At 35.1% G+C, this 22501-nt stretch overlaps 1 protein-coding gene and 1 pseudogene across 1 annotated transcript in view; one reads left to right on the top strand and one right to left on the bottom strand.

Annotated features, from left to right (window-relative positions):
- Nucleotides 1–1037, bottom strand: part of LOC138166344 (GLIPR1-like protein 1) — a 22951-nt gene extending 21914 nt beyond the window's left edge. Inside the window, exon 1 of the mRNA XM_069094777.1 lies at nt 1021–1037. Within this exon, the coding sequence (XP_068950878.1) occupies nt 1021–1037 (17 nt within the window). The remainder of the gene's footprint in view (nt 1–1020) is intronic.
- Nucleotides 1038–1305: 268 nt separating this feature from the next.
- The window catches only part of LOC138166343 (calcyphosin-2-like), a 37224-nt pseudogene continuing 16028 nt past the window's right edge, over nt 1306–22501 (top strand).

Genomic DNA, 22501 nt, shown 5'->3' with positions numbered 1-22501 from the left:
TCTTTCCAAAAAAAATAATAAGACAGTGTCTTATTATCGGGGAAACAGGGTAGGTCTGCCAGCCTTTCAGGTTCTCCCGGCCTAGTGGGGAGGAGAGTGTGTGGAGGTTCCTCTGGACTTCCCCTTCCTTCTGCAGTGGGGTGGGTGCAGAGCCTTTGTCGGGGAGGGATGGTGCAAGTAGAGAAAAGAGAGAGACAGGACGTCAGACCTTCCATTCACTCCCATCTACCATCAGGGCTAGAGCACTACATAGCGCGGGAGGAAGCGTCCATGTTTCTAGGCAACCAAGTAACTCTCTGCCTGCTTTGCTGCTGGCCAGCACGCCTACCCGAGGAGTCTCGATCCCCAGCTTCCAAGGCGTGACCCCAAACGGCTTAGTGCCCAGAATCACAGAGACTGTGCTGTGCGGGAGTCCCAGAACCAGGCAAAGTGAAAGTTGTTTTACGTGGGACTCCTGAAGGAAGAGGAAGAAGCATCTTTTACCCGCTTAGTTCAGCCTCATACCCTTGCGCTCCCGTTCATCCCCGGACCTGGCTGTGTGAGACCAGACGACTCTTGCCCAAAATAAAATAAGCAGAGACGTCTCAAGTAAAGACAGGAAAGCTTTACTATACAATCTCGCGAGAAGGGTATGTCATCACAACCAGAAGTAGTCTGGTAGGAGAAGTCGAAATGTCGGAGGCAAAAAGCTGGTTTATATACCCAAATTCCCCCAATCCCCCTCCCTTTGTCCTATCTTGTTCCCATTAATTAGGAACTAAAGCGCACAATCTAACAACAAAAGAATTTGCTGGCGTGGCAGGTGGGGTGTCAATAACATCAAAAAACAGAAGGTACATATCTTGCAAACAAAATATGTCATCAGTATTATAACAAGATAAATGTTAACTCCCTTAATATAATCAAAACATGGATATGAAAGCAGGCAATATCTCATAAATAATGGGATGGTAGGGACTTTTGGGTCATGATGACCCCTTCTACTGGCGACAGGGAGGTAGGAAATATCCTATAAGTCATGGGGGTTTTTGGAACATGATGACCAGTCTGTAGGTCACAGAAATCTTTCTACATCTGTACTTATGCTGGTCAAGAGGAAACTAAATCTATAGCCAAGTTTAAGGAACATGTACTTTCCCTTCCCACATATTAGCTAAGCTCTGCAAAACCTGCAGCTCATGGCCAGGGGAATAGAGCGAGGATCTCAGGCTGCTACGTCCTAAGTCTTTGGTGCTTTACTACAATTCGATTCAGATTTCTGGGATTTCTGAGATGTTACCTGAGAAGTTTTCACTTGCCCCACACATGGTCATCTCAGGTCCTGAGGACGTCGGGTGGGTCTTTGAGCCCCTCATCCCCTATGCCTTCCTCCCCACTGTGGGTATGCCTAAGTTATGATGTGGGATGGGAGAAAAGTGACTTTGGGATTGACCGGGAGCATTCCAGGGGTGCTGCATTATAACCAATCTGAATGCTGCCTCCCTATCCCCACCCAGTCCCAAAAGGAGGGGAGAGTTGACACTGGTCTTTTTATAAACTGAAAACTGTCCTGAACTGGGAAAGATGCTTTGGGTGAGTTTCTGGTCTAATTTTAGCCTAAGTGACTTTCCTGAGACCTCTGGAATACTATACTTGAATAGTTTTTTAGTTTTCCCTGGTATATTTACATTTCTTTATTTCACCCAGCTCTTCCTTTCCCCCTCCTCCCATGGTCTGTCCCAGTTTATGACTAAGGTACATGCCATATGTGTTTGTGGAGTTGGAACTACCTATGGGACTTATAAAAAATGGGTCCAAGATTTAATTTTGAACCTTCCATTAGCAGTATTCAAATAACAACAAATATTGCTACTGGTGGTGCCTAAATATATTCAAATATGTACTTTGACACATACTAAAAAGCAGAGATGTCACTTTGAGATAAAGGTCATTATAGTCATAAAGGTAAACATTGCATAGACCATGCTTTTGAATTTTTATGCTGAAGAAAACTTTTGAGAATCCCTTGGACAGCAAGGAGATCAAATCAATCAATACTTAAAAAATTAATTCAGGCTATTCACTAGAAGTTCAAACACTGAAGCTAAAGCTTAATTTTTTATATTAATGAGAAGATAAGACTTATTGGAAAAGACCCCAATGTTGGGAAAGATAGAAGGCAAAAGGAAAAGGGGATGGCAGAGGATGAGATGGATAGAGATCATCATGGAAACAACCAATGTGAACTTGGAAGGACTTTAGGAGATAGTAGAGGACAGAAGAGCCTGACATGCCATATATGGTTCATGGGATCATGAAGAGTTGGACATAACTGAATGAACAACAATGATGGGTACTTAGACAGCAGTGTATATTTGGACCAGTAGCAGAGCTCTAACAGTTTTGGTGGTTAAGTATAATAAGCTAAATTAAGGGCATGTGGTTTTCAAATAAATGTTTATCTTGTATTGGTTGAAGGATACTTAGATACTGATTTAGGGAAAGGATGGGACCTGGGTGTCATCTCTTTATTACTGTCATACACTTGCTGGCAAGCCCAGGAAGCTTTTATCTTTATAGGTAGAACCTATATCCCTTTGAAGGCTTTGGGAAAATAATTGGCTAGGGGAGAGAGATATAGGCCGATTGGGTTGGGGATGGGAAGGTACCCAAGTGGGAAATCTTGAGTGAGGACAGTTCATGGATATACTGAATTTAGTCAGGATTCTCTTTCCATTACTAAACAGGGAGTGAACTTTTGGACAAAGAGACATTGTTGGCTACATAAGAAGAGGCAAATCTCTTAAATAAAATTGCCAAACCTTGGGTAGCACAGGTATTGTTCCATTTTAAAAAATTAATTTATCCTCAAAAGTGGATTATTTTTTAGTTGACTTTCCATTTTATGTTCTCTACTCAGCCTCTGTTCAATGTAATTACTTTTATCTTCTTTTATCTGCCATAGTGAATTAAGTAATTAAACACAGTTATAGACAAATCTATTTTCACCAACAGAAAAACATAGCCCTTAAATTTTAACTTAAAAAGTATATGAAAAGGCTCTGGGAAAGACAGTTCTCTTCACTGATGGTAAAGAGAAAAAAATGGGAAAGGTGAATCAGGAGACAGATTTAAAGGAGAGGTGGTGCTAATCCTTTCCCTGATTTGTTTTAGCATCAATTGTAATAAATTGCATAGTTCATTATGCGGAATTTTGTACAATATTGCACCTTACCTATTTTTCTTCTTTTTAAAATATATTGCAGGATTTATGGTTGCATTTAAATGAATTTAGAATTTAAAGGAGTTTCTGCTTCCCCTAAGAGCCTAACTCAGCAATTCTCCAGAAACAAGAATCATATGCAAGTACGTATACTGCAGTTTGGGGTTTGAATGATACTTTCTATTGTTATATACCAATTTTTTATTATTTAAATTGTAGTCTTTTGGAAGGAACTGTGCTTAGGAAACTTGCCTCTAAATCATTATATGTCCTTGGGTAATTCACTCTGCCATAAACATTTATTAATGTGCCATGTACATCAGTCACTTAATCTTCCTGGGTCCCAGTTTCCTTATCTTTAAAAGGAGAATTGATTAAATGACCTTTTAAGAGTCCCTGCCAGTTATAATATTCAGTGATTCTCAATTCATCTTACTTTCATGGAGATACATTGATGTGGGTCCTCCTTTCAGTGGCACAAATCACAACTCATCCATGACTTCCGATTCTGTGTGACTTTGTTCAATATCCTTCGATAAATCATCCACAGATGATCTCCTTCTAGTTCCTATAGAATTTTTCATATTGCATGTATACCAATGTAGTGCATTAGTTATCTGTTATTTTTCCCTGACCCTCTCCACGTCACCAGATCACCTTCTGATGACATCTTTTATGCTACTTTTCCAATATAATTATTCATTAAAAATGTTTTACTATTAACAAACTCATCATGCTCTTCTCCATTGCTCTTCAGGTGGTACCTCAACTTTAATTCTTTGGAGGTTGTGGTATTTTTTGACTGTGGGTCAGAAAGTATCACTGGGAGAATATTATTTTAAAAAATGGGTCTTTTTCTCAGGGAGAAGTGTAAGGTCACTAAAAGTGATACACATTTTCTTAAAGTCTATGTAAACCACTGTTTCCTTCTTGTTCAGTTGTAGGTCCAATTCAGGGGACATCCAGCTAAATACATATCATACATATAATTGCATTTTGGGGAAGAGGTCAGGAATGGATGTAGATATTGGGGAGTTAATTGAGCATAGAAATCATAATTGAAGGCACGAGAACACAAGGTTATGCTCCCTTTATTCTGTGAATATACACCTTTCTTTATATGTGAACTCTTCAGTGCTAACTACATTGAGAGTGAAAAGATCACAGTCACCCCATTGGCTAAGGACATGGAAAAGCTTTGCTATGATGGTTTTGCAACTTGTTGAAATCAATAGGTGTCTTAGTATTTTTGCCCATTTGACTTCAAACAATATTAATGATAAAATGGCCAAACAACAATATGAATTTTTGTGCTGTCAGGATCTTTTTCATTTGTTGGTGTTACTTATACTATGCTTCTTTGGTACATATCTGAGATGGGTAAAACTTCACTAGAAATGTCATTTGTTTCATAGAGGTGACCTATCCCAACTGTTTATAAATAGATGAGTGATGGAACAGATATAGGAATTACATTTAATTGTTGATCAATTTGCTTTGTATTTCAGAGCAGTCATCAAGTGACCAGGAACAAAATTCGATAATTAGTAGCCAACAAGTTCCTTACTTTCCTCTTTTCCTTGAAAAGGCACCTCTGCATCATAGGAAACAAACACTACATGAAATGAAGTAAGATTTTTAAAAGTTGATAAATTCTAGCTATGCTACCTGTGTGGAAGGTTTTCCTCTTGTCTTTTTGACTTCTTTCTTAAAAAGTTTTATTTCTTTCTATCAGAAGGTTAATGATATATGTATCATTTTAAAGATTTCCTCTTATTTACAAATTCACTTTTTGGTGCTTCACTTATAGCATAAGATTGGGCTTAGGATAAGTTCAAATATTGATTTTTTTCATCTTTTTGGGGGGATAACTCATTTAAAATTGTTTTGTCCTTCACTCTAAAAGAGGACCATGACATGAAGGAAGTGATTCCATGACATTCAAGTGAATTGAATTTAAGTGAGGGAGGGCTATTCAAAATCACCAGCCAGCCTCACTTTCTCCTCCAGCTGCCAAAATGATTTTCCCAAGGTGCAGATATAAGCATGTCACTTCTTTGCTCAAAAAAATCCTACACTCCTCTTTTACTTCAAACATCAAATATCAATCTTCCTGTTTGGCCCTTGCAACCCTTTACAAACTGGTCCCCACTTAACCTATACAAGCATTATGTATAAATATTTCCATCACTCATATTGTATAGTACAGTCAAATTGATTTTCTTACTGTTTGTCACACATGTGACTGTCAATCTCATATATATTAAGTATATATTATCTCCCTTTGATAGATTGTAAATTCCCGGAGGTCTGAAACTATTTTTGTGTGACCAGTACCTACCACAGTATGTGGCCCATAGTAGGTATTTAGCATGTTGATTGATTGATTCATGTTCCTTGTGTAACCATGTGCACTTAACCTCCATGGGACCTCAATTTCCTCACCTGTAAAATGAGGAAGTTGGGCTAGATGGACTCTGTCTCTTTCAGCTATGTTCCTTTTAACAGTTCACTTCAAAACTTGTAACTGTTTTAGAAAGGGTAAGTACTTTCATTTAAACTCCTCCTAAAATAATTAACTTTTTTTCTTAACAGGATAAAAACTCGTTCAAAATTAACTGAAGATATACTTTCTAACAAGTTACAATTTTATGCTCATATTTTGTCAAGGTAATTGTGAATTTTAATATAAGCATTCCTTATCTACAAAGAATATTGACAAATATGCTAACATTCTTGTGAAACTTAAATATTAGAAATTAATATTAAGGCAAAATTATAACTGAAGAAATATGAATTTAAACAATTTTAATGAGTAGATATGATTCATTTTTTCTATTTAACAAATTTTAAATAACTGTAAAATGTGAATATAAAGACACTAACATTTTTCTTAAATTAGAGAATATTAAAAAATATTTTAACACAAATATTTAAAGGCAAACTAAAAAACACATTAAAAACACTACATATTATTTTCCTGAAATAACAAATGTTTTTTTCTTCCACTCTTTATTTTGAATATTTATTTAAATTTAATTTTCCTTTCAATGTTTTGGATAACATTAGAATCTTCAGTCATAAGAAGAATTTGGCTTAAGATATATTTTTGATTTTATTTTGCCTTTTTTGGTTTATAATCCCAATGTTTGCATTTCCTGTTGACTTGACTTTGAAATAGATTCAGTTAACTAAGAAAAAAATAACTTTAATAATTTTCAACTCATCTAGAAATGGATGTGATGCTTTTAGAGAGCCAATGGGGGTTCTTCTTTGCACATAACAAGTCACTTACCATTTACGAGTATCGACAATTTGGCAGCAACAGGTAAGCTTCGTAGCTTTACAGTAATTTTAAAGATCAATATGAGAGAAATGTCATAATATTTTCTGATTTAATTTCTAGGACAAATGCACTTCCCTTTATTCGTAAAGGCATTTATAGTCACCAACATGTGCGAAGAAAAGGCAAACAATATCAACTTCAAGACTTTTGTGTTGTAAGTATTGTTACTTATTACACATTTGATGTCTGTTTAGCTGCTGCTTGCTACATTGGGGTGGGTGACAAGAAGACCAAACAAGAGGAAGTGAGATTAAATTAGGCCAGAGGTGAATGTGATAAAAGACAAGGAGCAATTTTAAAATTGTAGCCAACTTAAATGTCTCAAGAATCTGTTTTTAACTGGTAGAGGTAGGGAACCTGTGGCCTTGAGGACACATGGGCCCTTTAGGTCCTCAAGTAGGGCACTTTGGTCTGTGTCCTCGAGGCCACAGGTTCTCCACCCCTGTAAGACTTATCACAAGTACAGATGATTTTCTGGGTTGATGTGACTCAAACCATGCAACTGGAGACCATTGGTCTGATAATGAGCATCTCTAAACTTTGGCTAGTTTTTGACCAATAGATATGCAGTCAAGTAAATAAACATTTATTAAGAATCACATTAAGAATGTGATAAGAATTGTGCTGAGTTCTGGGAATACAAAGAAAGGCAAAGACAGCCCCTGCTATTGATAAGCTTATAGATTAATGCAGAGGCCAACATGCAGCCGCTATGTACAAACAAGACATATAGTACATTAAGCTTGTCTTTGTGCAGTTTTAAGCTTAACTAGGGCAAAACTGCTTCATGATTCTGACACACCCTGCATAAAGGATAAATTAGAGATAACCCCAGAGGAAAGGCACTCGCAATCAAGGGAGGATGGTGAAGAAAAGGCAAGTTTTAACTGAGACTTGAAGAAAGCCAGGGAAAAAAGGAGGTAGAGATGAGGAGAAAGACATGGGGGGGGGGGGGGGGCAGCCAGTGAAAATTCCTGGAGTTGGGAGATGGAGCATCTTATCTGAGGATCAGTAACAGGCTGCTGTTACTGAATTGTAGATTATGTGGAAGGCAGTAAGGTGTAAGAATCCTAGAGAAACAGTAAGAGACCAGGGCTTTAAATGCCATGCAGAAAATTTTCTATTTGATACTGAAGGCAGTTGGGAGCCACTGGAGCTTACTAAATGGATGAGAGAGATGTGGCAAAACTTGTGCTTTAGCAAAACTGAAAGGAGGCTGGATTGTAGTTGGGAGAGACTTGAGAACGTTTTCAGGATCAGTACTTCAAGCCTTCCCAGTTTCCTGTTTGTATGGACTGGTTGTGCCAATCTGCAGTAGAGCCTTCTGAGCTCGTATTGGTCTGATTGGGCACAGTGGGGCATGCTGTACCTTGACTCCAACACAGTGATATCATTGTGGTCATTTTGAGAAGGAAGAACAACAACCAACCATTTTCCTATAGTTTGCTGTTTAGAGCTAGTGCTTCCCTTGTGAAACCTGCAGGAACTTAGGGTTACTTCTACACGGAAAAATAAAATTGTATGCACAAACTGTTTGTATGCTATCTTCTCCATTTCAATAGGAGCCCCTCAGGGCTGATTTTTAAAAAAATCTTTCTCTGTGTGTGTATACATGCATAACTCTAAAAAAACAACTCTGTTTGGCAGAAATATTACATGTAATTCACATGTATGTATGTGTGTATGCATATATAAACATATTCACATATTTAAAAGCATAATGAGATAGTAACTAATTGATCTATTTGTGACCCCTTCTATATTGTCCCTACCGTCCTTGGTGTGCCTCTTAAACTGCTTTGTTGTCATTCTTTTTTTCATGTCTGTTGCTACCCAATAAGTCCACTTCCCCCTGCCTGTTAAAAGCCCCTCCCTTATGACAAATGTGTATCATCAAGCAAAACAAATCAATGCTGACTCTCTTCAAAGGAAGGGAAAACCAGTCAAACAAAAAACTCTCTCCCTGCTCTGGAAAGTAAAGAAAACTAACCCTTATGCTATTAATCAAAATGGTATCTTTTATGTGGTGACATCACCATCTATTAGGATACTGACTCTAAAAACATTTAATAACAGAGAATCTTTGTGTTTTTATAGCGAAACACTGGGATAAACTACCAAGGGAAATGGCAGTTTCTGTTCTCTAGGTATTTTAAAATGGTTTATTCAGCTCTCTCTCCCTTCACCTCTCTAAGTCACACATTTAGGACCAAAAATATCTTGATATCCTTCTGATCAGTGTGATTCTGGGTGTGGGGGGAAAACTCTTGTTCAAAGGTAATTTATTGCATGCTCTATTATTTATCTGGTGCCAGCAGCAACTTCTATGCTTGGGTTAGGGTATCTATCTATGTATTTATCTACTTATACCTATATATACACAAAACTCTCTATACTATTTAGATTTACTATATCTCTATCCATCTATGTATATTTATATATAGGTATTCCACCTATACTATATATGTTTAGCATATCTCTATGTCTCCATATAGGTATATCTAAATAGAATATAGTAGAATAGAATAGAATAATTTTTCTATCCATTTATCTAGGAAAGCTCTGTTTTCTCTTTGGTCTTTGCTAATTTCCATTCTAATAATATATGAAATTAGAAAAATATAAGAAGATTAGACTAATTGTATTTGTGATATATTGTTATAATTTAGGGAGGGATAATTGTGATAATGACTACATGATATAAAATCAGAAGACAGTTTAAAGTTTTGACTCTGTCCCTGGTTAGTAACATGAATGTAGGGAAGTTATGTAACTCCGCATTGTTCCTATATCTTCATCTGTAAAATAGGGTTTTGAATACTTACTATCTTCCAGCATTACTGGGGCTCAAATGACACAAAAATATTATTTAATGTATTTTATAAATTTTAAGATGTGATGTAGCATCTTCAATATGGTAGCAGTTATTTAATGACTACTTGGGTGTTTATATTGTTTATATATACAAACTGTGTTCATTGACTTACTGGCCTTTTTTGACAAATGAGATTTCAAATACCTAGGAATCCTTTGGGGTGAGTTTATGCATAAGACTGATTACAACACCCAATGATTAAGTTCAAATCATTTTTCAGGTTTTTTTTAAGAATTAAATTACTATATTACTCTTTGATTTCATTCTGTGTAAAAAAAATGTTACTAAAATGTAATGCAGGAAATGTTCAAAGCTCATGTTGATATTAACATTTTATTACGATTTTTGCCTATACTTGTATTCTAATCTTATGTCTTCAAATACAAAGATTTTTAACCTGGGCTCCATTGATTTCCAAGTATTCATGGATAAATTTTGGGGGTCTCCAAACTTGAATGGGGAAAAAATTACTTATTTATTTCAAAATAACTGGGTTTTTTTTTTTTTGCTATTCTGTGTATTTTACTGTGTGCATTTAAAAATATTATTCTGAGAAGGTGCTCATAGACTTTACTCTCAAAGAGGTTTAAAACAGAAAAAAAGTTTCACAGGTTTTTGTGCTGTCAGAGAAGTAAAACATTTTCTGTGTGACATTATAATTAAGATTCTTTTGGATCGCAAAAGGCTCATTTGTTGAAAGGTAAATTTGTCTTTTTTTTTCTTTTTGGAGGGGGAAGGTAGGACAATTGGGGTTAAGTGACTTGCCCAAAGTCATATGGCTAGTTTTGTGTTAAGTGTGTGATGCTGGATTTGAACTCAGGTCCTCCTGACTCCAGGGCCAGTACTCTATTCACTGAGCCACCTAGCTGCCCCTATGAAAGGTAAATTTGACATTTTAAGAACCATTCTTAATTCTCTCCCTCCTTGCAAAGAACAAGCAATCTCAAGATGTTGAGGATCAAATAATATGATTATGTGAAAAGTTTTGTCTTCATATTCATATTGTTTTTTATTATTGTGTTATCTCAGAACCTGACAAAATTGCTTGGATATATCATTGGGGGCATATGATGAGTTATATAATGAAATACAAAATATTTTGTAAATGACATATAACTTTCTTCAGAAATAGGTCAATTAATAAGCTTTGCACCAGGCATTGTGCTTAGTGATGGGCATGCAAAAATAAAAAGTAAAAATATGACATCTGTACTTGAAAAGCTCATATTCTAATTGGAGGGAGGTTGGAAACAACATGTAAACAACTCTGTACATGCAAGAGATACTGTCTGAATTTTAATACAATGATGTTGATGCTAAATTCATTAAAATTAATGAAATGATGAATTTCTTTTGAGGGGAAAATCCTATTCATTACCTTGAGTGACTTTAAAAAATAATAAAAATGAGCAAGACTCTTAAGTAGATTTAACATGCTTCTTAGTCTAAGTTCTGATTCTTTTAAGATACATATTTTTTAATATGATGCCTATTTCCCCCCAAAAGATGATATGAGCTTAATTCTACATTTCTGTTATCTCCCCTCCCATTTTCTGTTTTGTTTAATATAAGATTATCTTGAAAAATTGGAAGAAAAACTCATTTATTTACTTATTTCTGAGGGACATCATAGTGTAGTAGAGAGCCAGGAAGGCCTGGGTTCAAGTCCCTTCTCTAACATGTACTGGATGTGTGATTCTGGACAAGTCACTTAACTTATCAATGCCCCAGGGAACTTTAAAATTATAAGTTGCAGAGCAGATGCTATCTGCTTTGGTACAGGGAGTGTGTTCATTCAAGTGTTTCCTATAGTAATGAATTCATAGGTCCAGTCCCTAGCTCTGTTCCGATTGCTGGTTAGCTCATTTGCTCCTAAAGTTGTGTTAATGTATGCCTAGTGTACAACAGAGGCTTAATAAGTGTTCAGGGAATAAATGAGGTTGTTTTGGTTCTGATTTGTGTCTTATCACAGAGAGAAACTTGGTGTTTAGCCATAGACAACTCACTAACCCCTTTATATCAGTTTCACCAACTTGGGCTTCTAGTCATTAAGAGGGAGGTGAGAAGTGTAGAGAATTAATAGCAAAATCCACCATTGCTTAAAACAAATGGCTATGGCTCATTAGGACTATTTCTACATATTGGAGAAGTTGAACTGAGTTTTCCTTTAGTATGAACAGTTCAGGTTTTTATTTTGAGCAAATAAAAAATCACTTGGGTTTTATCATTTATTTAGTTGAATGGTATTTTAAAGATGAATTCTTCCATTTCTTGTAGGAAATTTATAGAATTAGCCAAAATCTACATGGTTGTTCTTTGATATACTTTTTTGTCCTTACTAAAATATTCTGTGCTAAGTATCATGGAATATTAAGCTAATAGTCTTGGGATGCTTCATAGCTTCATATCATTCCATTCTGTCTTTGTCTTCGGGGTGCTAACTTGACATTTTTGAGTTCTTACCATCTTAGTCTTCCAGAAAGCATAAAAGAAAATCCATTAATTACTCTTCAAATCACACATGTTGATCAATTAACTTAGGATAATCTCAGGTAAGTTTCAGATCAATTTGTCATTTAGAGGGTACAATAGGAAAAAGAGAATAATAACCTTAAATTGTCATTTCTTCCTTCCAAAGAGTCTTAATATCATTTAATACCTCCAAAGCATTAGACAGTCTATAATTTTTATCATATTTATACAATATTATGCATATTATGTGTAATGGAGGAAAGGAGGTGGCAAGTGAATAATATAAAATAAATAAGAAATAAACCTTTTTAGGCTTTGAATTTTATTACATTATAAATATAATAAAAATTTTAAATCATGATATTACTTCATTGATGGCAGAAACTAAAACCTTTGAAATTATATTTGGGCACTATAACAAATGACAAAATAGCTTGGATTTTCAATTTTGATCAATTTGTGCAATAATAATTTCATACTTTAATTTATTAATGTGAATAATGAATCCTTGGAAGTAGTAGCATATATTTGAATCACCATATTCAAAGTTAAAATGATATAAAAAGGGGAATTGGTTCCAAATCCATGGAAATATGAGGTACAAACTTGTACTATGTGACCACTTCAGCGGATTTGTTATTCATACTAATTGGGATCTACCTGTACTTTGTTGTATTTTTGTTATTTGTTCATAGTTGGAATCTTGCTTTAACTAAATGTCAAAGTATTGCAGGTGCTTCTATTACTTTATTAAGTGATTAAAATGTATAAAATGAAATCCAAATTTTGTTATTGATATTACAGTGCTCAAGCTAACCTATCAAAAACCTTATCCTTTTTTAAATATTTTAATTTTATTTTTTCTGACATTTTTCAAATTCATTTAAAATATCATTGCAGTGACTTTTTAAAAATGCACAAAACATTTAAAAGAAGCTCTTGTTAGATTTTATGGTTTTAACTCTTAATTGAGGGGTTTTCTCATTGTTTCTCTTGCTTGATTGGAAGTTTTCTTTTTCTTGTGAGCAGAAAATGACCCCTATCAATTGAGCGAAATTCTAAAAGGAGAACTGAGGCTTTTACTGGAGGCAAGAATCTCCTCTAAGTATTATAAACATTCTAATTGTAGAAAAAAAATTATGGAAAATGGAGATGTTTTGACTGAACAAGAGGCCAATGACAGAAGTATCTTCAATTGTATAATTACTGCATTTCTTTATTTTACTTAAGTATTTAGTTAGTCTCCTTACCAGTCATGTTTTTCAAGGTCATGGGATGACAATGCTTTAGAGCAGGGAGGGACCTTATGAGTCATCAGGTCAAATCTCATCATTTTACAGAGGAGGAAACAGAGACCCAGATAAGTGAAATGATTTATTTACTCACAACACAGTTTGTATATGGCAGAGTTGTAATTTGAACCAAGGTCTTCTAATTCTAAATCCATTACTTTTTCCATTGTGTCTCAGTCTCCTTCCTTCCTTCCTTCCTTCCTTCCTTCCTTCCTTCCTTCCTTCCTTCCTTCCTTCCTTCCTTCCTTCCTTCCTCCCTCCCTCACTTCCTCCCTCCCTCTCTTCCTCCGTCCCTCCCTCCCTTTCTCCCTCCCTCCCTTCCTTCCCTCTTTCTCCCTGCCTCCCTTCCTTCCTTCCTTCTTCCTCCCTCCCTCCTTTCCTTCCTTCTTACTCCCTCCCTCCCTCCCTCCCTTCCTTCCTTCCTTCCTCCCTTCCTTTCTCCCATCCTTTCTTCTCTCGCATTTTTCCTCCCTTCCTCCTTTCTTTGCTTCCTTCCCCCTTCCCTTCATTTTTTCTCTTTCCTTTTCCCTTTTTCTTTTGCTAATTGTTTGTGGGTGTATCTTTCTTCTTCATTGCTTTATTTCTCATCATGACAGTTATATTTAACTGAATGGCAGAATTATATGAAGTATGAACTTGTGAAATTCATCAGCAACTAGAACATATGGTTGAAAAAAATGAATTGAATGAAGCATAGATTATTTTTGGTAAGGAAGTTTGACCTTACTTTATGCATTATTTACTTTGCCAGTAAGTTATGTAACAGAATGGTATAGTGAGTGGTGTAAGAGCCAGAAGACCTGGCTGGATCTAAACTTGTCTTTGTTACTTTTATTCATAGTAGAGCTTAGACATTCCTTTGAGGCCCAGTGCTCTCATCCCAATTCTCCCACTCATCTGTAAAATGCAAATAATAATATCTGTTCTAATTGACTTATAAGAAACAAATGAAATAATACATATGAAAGTTCCTTGAACACTGCAGAGTAGTTATTATATATACACATATTATTACGTATACACAAAGATCCAACCTCTATCATGTCCTGGGTAGGCGACTGAGCAAAACTTTTAGCATCTCAGTGCAGGAGATAAGTCTCGAAGACTCTGAGTTGCAAAGCAGGTACTTATTTGCATTGGAAAGGAAAGTTTACTCATTGAAATTTCCCAATATTAATAAAATTGTAGCTTTACTACAAAAATATATAAAGCAGAAATATGTTTATGGAATCTTCTTTTTTCCATTTATTTCCATAGCAAATATGGGGGGGGGGATGTAGTTGATACATAATAAAAATCACACTACATCCTAAACATTACTTCAAAAGGTACCCTCCATTTGTCATCATCATCAAACATTTATAAAACACCTACTATGTTCTAGGCAATAGGAATATAAGCAAAACAGATGAAATCCCTATTTGCAAGGAGTTGATGTTCTAGTAGGGAATACAAATAGGTAAATAGAGAAAAAAATCCTACATATAATGTATATAACACACATACATATAAAACACATGAAATATAACATATAAATAACAAATAGTTAAATATAAGGTAGTTTATTTTATTTTTTTCTTTATTAATTTGTTTGTTTACTTTTAGCTTACAAGATTAAATTCCACAATTCCTTGAGTTTCAAATTTTCTCTTCCTCTCCCCTCCCCAATGACGGCATACAATCAAGCATAGGATCTGCAAATATTTTCACATTAGACATTAGTCAGGTTATAAAGATGAATTGTATCAGATGGAATGAAAAATGGGAAAGAAGAAACAAAACCAAACAAGGAAAAGAAAAAAGATCTGATAGGTTGCTTCAATATGGATTCAAACTCAGTTCTTTCTAGTTCTTTCTCTGGATGTAAGCATCTCTCTCCATCATGAGTCTTTTGGAATTGACTTATAACACTGCATTGCTGAGAAGCATCCAGTCTATCAAAGCTGATCATCACACATATATTGTGTCTGTAATTGTGTACAAATTTCTCCTGGTTCTACTCTTCTCACTCAGCATCAGTTCATATAAGCCTCTCCAGGTAAATATGAAGTCCATCTGCTCCTCGTTTCTTATAGCACAATAGTATTCCAATACATGCACATACCAGAACTTGTTCAGCCATTCCCCAATTGATGGGCACCCCCTTAATTTCCAGTTCTTTAACACCACAAAAGAGCTGCTATAAACATGTTTGTACATATGGGTCTTACTCCCACTTCTATGATCTCTTTGGGATACAACCCTAGAAGTGGTATTGCTGGGTCAAAGGGTATGAAATTATTTATAGCCCTTTGGGCATAATTCCAGATTGCTCTCCAGAAAGGTTGGATCAGTTCACATCCACCAGTAATGAGTGTTCCAATTTGCCCACAACCTCTCCAGCAGTTGTCATTTTCCTGTTTTGTCATCTAAACCAATCTGACTGGTGAGATGTGGTACCTCAGAGTTGTTTTAATTTGCATTTCTCTAATCAATAGTGGTTTAGAGCATTTCTTCATAAGCTTAGAGATATCTTTAATTTCTTACTCTGAAAATTGCCTGTTCATATCCTTTGATCATTAATCAATTGGGGAATGACTTTTATTCTTATAGATTTGACTCAATTCTCTTTATATTTTAGAAATGAGGCCTTTATCAGAGACATAGGTTGTAAAATTTCTTTCCCAATTTTCCACTTCCCTCTTAATCTTGGTTTCATTGGCTTTGTTTCTATAGAAGCTTTTCAATTTAATGTAATAAAAACTATCCATTTTGCATTTTATAATGCTCTCTAATTCTTGTTTGGTCATAAAGTCTTTCCCCCTCCACAGATCTGACAGGTAAACTATTCCCTGCTTTCTGAGATTGCTTATGGTATCAACCTTTATACCTAGATCATGCACCCATTTAGACTTGATTTTGGTATATGGTGTTAGGTAATGGTCTATGCCCAGTTTCTGCCATACTATATTCCAATCTTCCCAGCAGTTTTTGTCAAATGTGAATTCTTATCCCAAAAACTGGGGTCTTTGGGTTTATCAAACAATAGATTACTATAGTCATTGACTGCTGAATCTCGTGTGCCCAATCTATTCCATTGATACACTACTTTATTCCTCAGCCAATACCAAGTAGTTTTGATAACTGCTGCATTATAATACAGATTAAAATCTGGTATAGTTAGTCCACCTTCCCTAGCATTTATTTTCATTAATTCCCTTGATATGCTGGACTTTTTGTTCTTCCAAATGGATTTTGTTACTATTTTTTTTTAGCTCTATAAAGCAATTTTTTGGTAAATTGATTGGTATGGCAGTAAATATATAATTTAATGTAGGTAAAATTGTCATTTTTATCATATTAACTCAACCCTTCAATGAGCAATTGATATTTTTTTCCATTTAGTTAGGTCTGACTTTATTTGTGTGAAAAGCATTTTGTAGTTGTGATTGTATAGGTACTGGGTTTGTTTTGGCAGCTAGATTCCCAGATATTTTATAATGTCTACAGTAATTTTAAATGGGATTTCTCTTTCTATTTCTTGCTGTTGAATTTCATTAGAAATATACAGGAATGCCAAGGATTTACATGGGTTTATTTTATATCCTGCCACTTTGCCAAATGTATTGTCTCAAGTAGTTTTTTACTTGATTCTCTAGGATTCTCTAAGTATATCATCACATTGTCTGCAAAGTGATAGCTTGGTCTCTCTTGTTTGCCTAATTTGATTCCTTTTTCTTCTCTAATTGCTATTGCTAACATTTCTAGTACCAGATTGAATAAGAGGAGTGATAGTGGACACCCTTGCTTCACCCCTGATCTTATTGGAAATGCTTCTAACTTATTCCCATTACATATAATGCCAGGTGATGGCTATAAATAGATGCTACCTATTATTTTAAGGAAGGTTCCATTTATTCCTATTTTTTTCTGGTGTTTTTAATAGGAATGGATGTTGTATTTTGTCAAAAGCCTTTTATGAACTTATTGAGATAATCATATGATTTCTGCTAGTTTTATTGTTTATATGATCAATTATACTGCTGCTTTTCCCAATATTAAACCATCTTTGCATTCCTGGAATAAATCCTACCTCGTCAAAGTGTACTATTCTTGTGATAAGTTGCTGTAGTCTTTTTGCTTATATTTGATTTAAAATTTTTGCATCTATATTCATGAGGGAAATTGGTCTATAATTTTCCCTCTCTGTTTCATCTCTTCCTGATTTAGATATCAGTACCATATTTGTGTCATAAAAAGAATTTGGTAGGACTTCTTCTTCACCAATTTTCCCAAATAGTTTGTAGAGTATTTGGAATAAATTGTTCTTTAAATATTTGATAGAATTCACTAGTAAATCCATCTGGTCAACTTATATTTTTGTAAATATTCATCCATTTCACTAAGATTGTCAAATTTATGTGCATATAATTAGGAAAAATAATTCCTAATTATTGTTTTGATTTCCTCTCCATTGGAGGTAGATTCATCCTTTTCATTTTTGGTAGTCATAATTTGGTTTTCTTCCTTCTTTTTTTATCATACTGACTAAGGGTCTATCAATTTTGTTGGTTTTTTCATAAAACCAGCTCTTGGTTTTACTTATTAATTCAATAGTTTTCTTAATTTCAATTTTATTAATCTCTCCTTTTGTCTTCAATATGTCTAATTTAGTATTTAATTGGGGATTTTGAATTTGTTCTTTTTTTAGGTTTTTCAATTGCATGTCCAATTTATTGACCTCTCTTTTCTCTAATTTATTCATGTATGCACTCAAGGACATAAAAATTCCCCTAAGAACTGCCTTTGCTCCATCCCACGAATTTTGGTATATTGTCTCATTGTTGTTATTCTCTTGAATGAAGTTACTGATTGTTTCTATAATTTCTTGTCTGACCCACTCATTCTTTAGGATTAAAAATTGTTTAATTTCCAATTAGTTTTTAGTCTATCTTTCCACGGCCCTTTATTGCATATAATTTGTATTGCATCATGATCTGAGAAGGATGCATTTAATATTTTTGCCTTTCTGCACCGAATTGTGAGGTTTTTATGCGCTATTTCATGGTCGATTTTTGAGTATGTGCCATGAACCACTGAGAAGAAAGTATATTCCTTTTTATCCCCATTCAGTTTTCTCCAGAGGTCCATCATATCTAACCTCTCAAAATTCTGTTTGCCTCCTTAACTTCTTTCTTGTTTGAGGTTAGATTTATTAAGTTCAGAGAGGGAGATTAGTTTTGCTATCTATTTCTTCCTCTAATTCCCTTAACTTCTCCTCTAGGAATTTGGACCCTATACTACTTGGTACATATATGTTAAGTAATGATATTGCTTCATTCTCGATGGTGCCTTTTAGCAGGATATAGTTTTCTTCCTTGTCTCTTTTAATTAGATCTATTTTTGCTCTTGTTTTATCTGAGATAAGGATTGCTACCCCTGCTTTTTTTTTTTTTTTTACTTTGGCTGAGGCATAATATATTCTATTCCAGCCTTTTGCCTTTACCCTGTAGGTATCCTTTTGTTTCAAATTTGTTTCTTTTAGACAGCATATTGTAGGATTATGGTTTTTAATCCATTCTGCTATCCGTCTCTGTTTTGTGGGAGAGTTCATCCCATTCACATTCACAGTCATGGTGACTATCTGTCTCTTTCCCTCCATCCTATTCCCTCCCCTCCTTAAGTTTTTGTTTCTTCCTTCTCTATTCCCCTCCTTAAGGGTTTGCCTTTTGAACACCACCTCCCTCAGCATTCCCTCCCTATTAGCCCCCGTTCTTTACCTACCCTCTCCTCTTACTACTGTTTCCTTCCCTTCTAATCTCCCCCCTTTTATCCCCGTTTACCCTCCTACTGCCTATAGGACACAATAGATTTTTATACTTATCAGAGTATGTTATTCCCCTTTTGACTCCAAACCAATGAGAGTAAATTTCATACAGTGGTTCTCACCCTCCTTTCCCTCTGTTTAATGAGATTTCATGTCTTTTCACATTAGAATCTTAAACTTAACAGACTATGTTGATCCCTCTTTGAACTAGAACCAGTGAGAATAATGTTCAAATGATGTTCCTCTCCCTCTTTCCTTCCCCTCTACTATACTGTATGTTTATGCCCCTTTGTATGGCATAATTTACCTTTTTCTGTCTCATCCTTTCCTTTTATCCCATTACAGTCCCTTTGACCCCCTTAATGAGTTTTTTTAAATCATCATATTAGTTCATTTATACCCATAACCTCTATCTGTGTGTATATGTGTGTATGTATGAGCGTGTGCTTTCCTTGTTTACCTTTTTATGTCTTTGTTGAGTCTTGTAATTGGAGATGAAATTTTCCATTGAGCTCTGGCTTTTTCATCAGAAAAGTCTGGAATTCCCTTATTTCATTAAATGACCATCTCCTTGTCTGAAAGATTATGCTCAGTTTTGCTGGGTAGTTAATCCTTGGTTGCAGTCCTAGCTCTTTTGCCTTACTAAATATCAAATTCCTATCCTTCTGATCTTTTAATGTAGAAGCTGCTAGGTCCCGTGTGATCCTGACTGTAGTTCCATGGTATTTGAATTTTTTTCTTTTTGGTGGCTTGCTGTATTTTCCCTTTAATCTTGTAATTCTGGAATTTGTCTACTATATTTCTTGGAGTTGTCAATTTGGGATCTCTTTCAGGAGGAGACTGGTGAATTCTTTCGATAACTATTTTACTTTTTTATTTAATTTTTAAAAATTAATTTGTTTACTTTTAGTTTACAGGATTCAATTCCACAATTCCTTGAGTTTCACATTTTGTCTTCCTCCCTCCCCTCCCCCCCATGGCAGCATATACTCAAGTATAGGATCTGTAAATACTTTCACATTACACATTAGTCAGGTTATAAAGATGAAGTGTATCAGATGGAATGAAAAATGGTAAAGAGGACATAAAACCAAACAAGAAAAGGAAAAAGATCAGGTATTTTGCTTCAATCTGGTTATAAACTCAGTTCTTTCTAGTTCTTTCTCTGGATGCACACATTTCTCTCCATCATGAGTCTTTTGGAATTGACTTATATCACTGCATTGCTGAGAAGAATCCAGTCTATCAAAGTTGGTCATCACACATGCATTGTGTCTGTAATTGTGTACAAATCTCTCCTGGTTCTACTCTTCCCACTCAGCATCAGTTCATATAAGCCTCTCCAGGTAAATATGAAGTCCATCTGCTCCTCATTTCTTATAGCATAATAGTATTCCATAACATGCATATACCACAACTTGTTCAGCCATTCCCCAATCGATGGGCACCCCCTTAATATCCAGTTCTTTGCCACAACCAAAAGAGCTGCTATTAACATGTTTGTACATATGGGTCTTCCTCCCACTTCTATGATGTCTTTGGTGTATAAAGCTAGGAGTGGTATTGCTAGGTCAAAGGGTATGAAAGTATTTATAGCCCTTTGGGCATAATTCCAGATTGCTTTCCAGAAAGGCTGGAGCAGTTCACAAATCCACCAGCAATACATTAGTGTTCCAATTTGCCCACATCCTCTCCAGCATTTGTGTTTTCCTGTTTTTTCATCTTAGCCAATCTGACTGGTGAGATGTGGTACCTCAGAGTTGTTTTGATTTGCATTTCTCTAATCAATAATGATTTAGAGCATTTCTTCGTGTGCTTATAGATATCTTTAATTTCTTTCTCTGAAAATTGCCCGTTCATATCCTTTGACCATTTATCAATTGGGGAATGGCTTGTATTCTTATAAATTTGACTCAATTCTCTATATATCTTAGAAATGAGTCCTATGTCAGAGACATAGGTTGAAAAGATTCTTTCCCAATTTCCCACCTCCCTCTTAATCTTGGTTACATAGGCTTTGTTTCTATAGAAGCTTTTGAATTTCATGTAGTCAAAATTATCCATTTTACATTTTATAATGTTCTCTAATTCTTGTTTAGTCATAACGTCTTTCCCTCCCCACAAATCTGACAGGTAAACTATTCCTTGTTTTCTGAGACTGCTTATAGTATCAACCTTTATACCTAGATCATGCACCCATTTAGACTTGATTTTGGTATATGGTGTTAGGTAATGGTCTATGCCCAGTTTCTGCCATACTATATTCCAGTTTTCCCAGCAGTTTTTGTCAAATCATGAGTTCTTATCCCCAAAACTAGGGTCTTGGGGTTTATCAAACAACAGATTACTATAGTCGTTGACTTCTGAATCTCGTGTGCCTAATCTATTCCATTGATCCACTCCTCTTTTCCTCAGCCAGTACCAAGTAGTTTTGATGACTGCTGCTTTATAGTACAGATTGAAATCTAGTATAGCTAGACCACCTTCCCCAGCATTTCTTTTAATTAATTCCCTTGATATTCTGGACCATTTATTCTTCCAAATGTATTTGGTTGCTATTTTTTCTAGCTCTAAAAAGTAGTTTTTTGGTAAATTAATTTGTATGCCACTAAATATATAATTTAATTTAGGTAAAATTGTCATTTTTATTATATAACCTCGACCCAGCCATGAGCAATTGATATTTTTCCAACTAGTTAGATCTGACTTTATTTGTGTGAAAAGTGTTTTTTAGTTGTGGTCATATAGGTCCTGGATTTGTTTTGGCAGGTAGATTCCCAAATATTTTCCAATGTGTACAGTAAGTTTAAATGGGATTTCTCTTTCTATCTCTTGCTGTTGAATCTCATTGGAAATATATAGGAATGCTCAGGATTTATGTGTGTTTATTTTATATCCTGCCACTTTGCCAAATTTATTTATTGTCTCAAGTAGTTTTTTACTTTATTCTCTAGGATTCTCTAAGTATATCATCATATCATCTGCAAAGAGTGATAGCTTGGTCTCTTTGCCTAACTTGATTCCTTTGATTTCTTTTTCTTCTCTAATTGCTACTGCTAACATTTCTAGTACCAGATTGAATAAGAGGGATGATGATGGACACCCTTGTTTCACCCCTGATCTTATGGGAAATGCTTCTAGCTTCTCCCCATTACATATAATACTTACTGATGGCTTTAAATAGATGCTACCTATTATTTTAAGGAAAGCTCCATTTATTCCTATATTTTCTAATGTTTTTAATAGGAATGGATGTTGTATTTTGTCAAAAGCCTTTTCTGCATCTTTTGAGATGATCATGTTTCTTCTAGTTTTATTATTGATATGATCAATTATACTGATGGTTTTCCTAATATTAAACCATCCTTGCATTCTTGGAATAAATCCCACCTGATCAAAGTGTATTATTCTTGAGATAAATTGCTGTAGTCTTTTTACTAGTATTTTATTTAGAATTCCTGTGTTGGGGGCCAGGAAGTAATGGTATATGGGCTAGTGCCTGCTTGCT

Source organism: Petaurus breviceps, unplaced genomic scaffold, assembly GCF_028583685.1.
Source record: "Petaurus breviceps papuanus isolate PSGF00001 unplaced genomic scaffold, PetGlider_PUasm1.0 221, whole genome shotgun sequence".
Taxonomy (NCBI): Eukaryota; Metazoa; Chordata; class Mammalia; order Diprotodontia; family Petauridae; genus Petaurus; species Petaurus breviceps.
The sequence above is the reverse complement of the archived record's forward strand: the minus strand, read 5'-3'. Positions and strand labels throughout refer to the sequence as shown.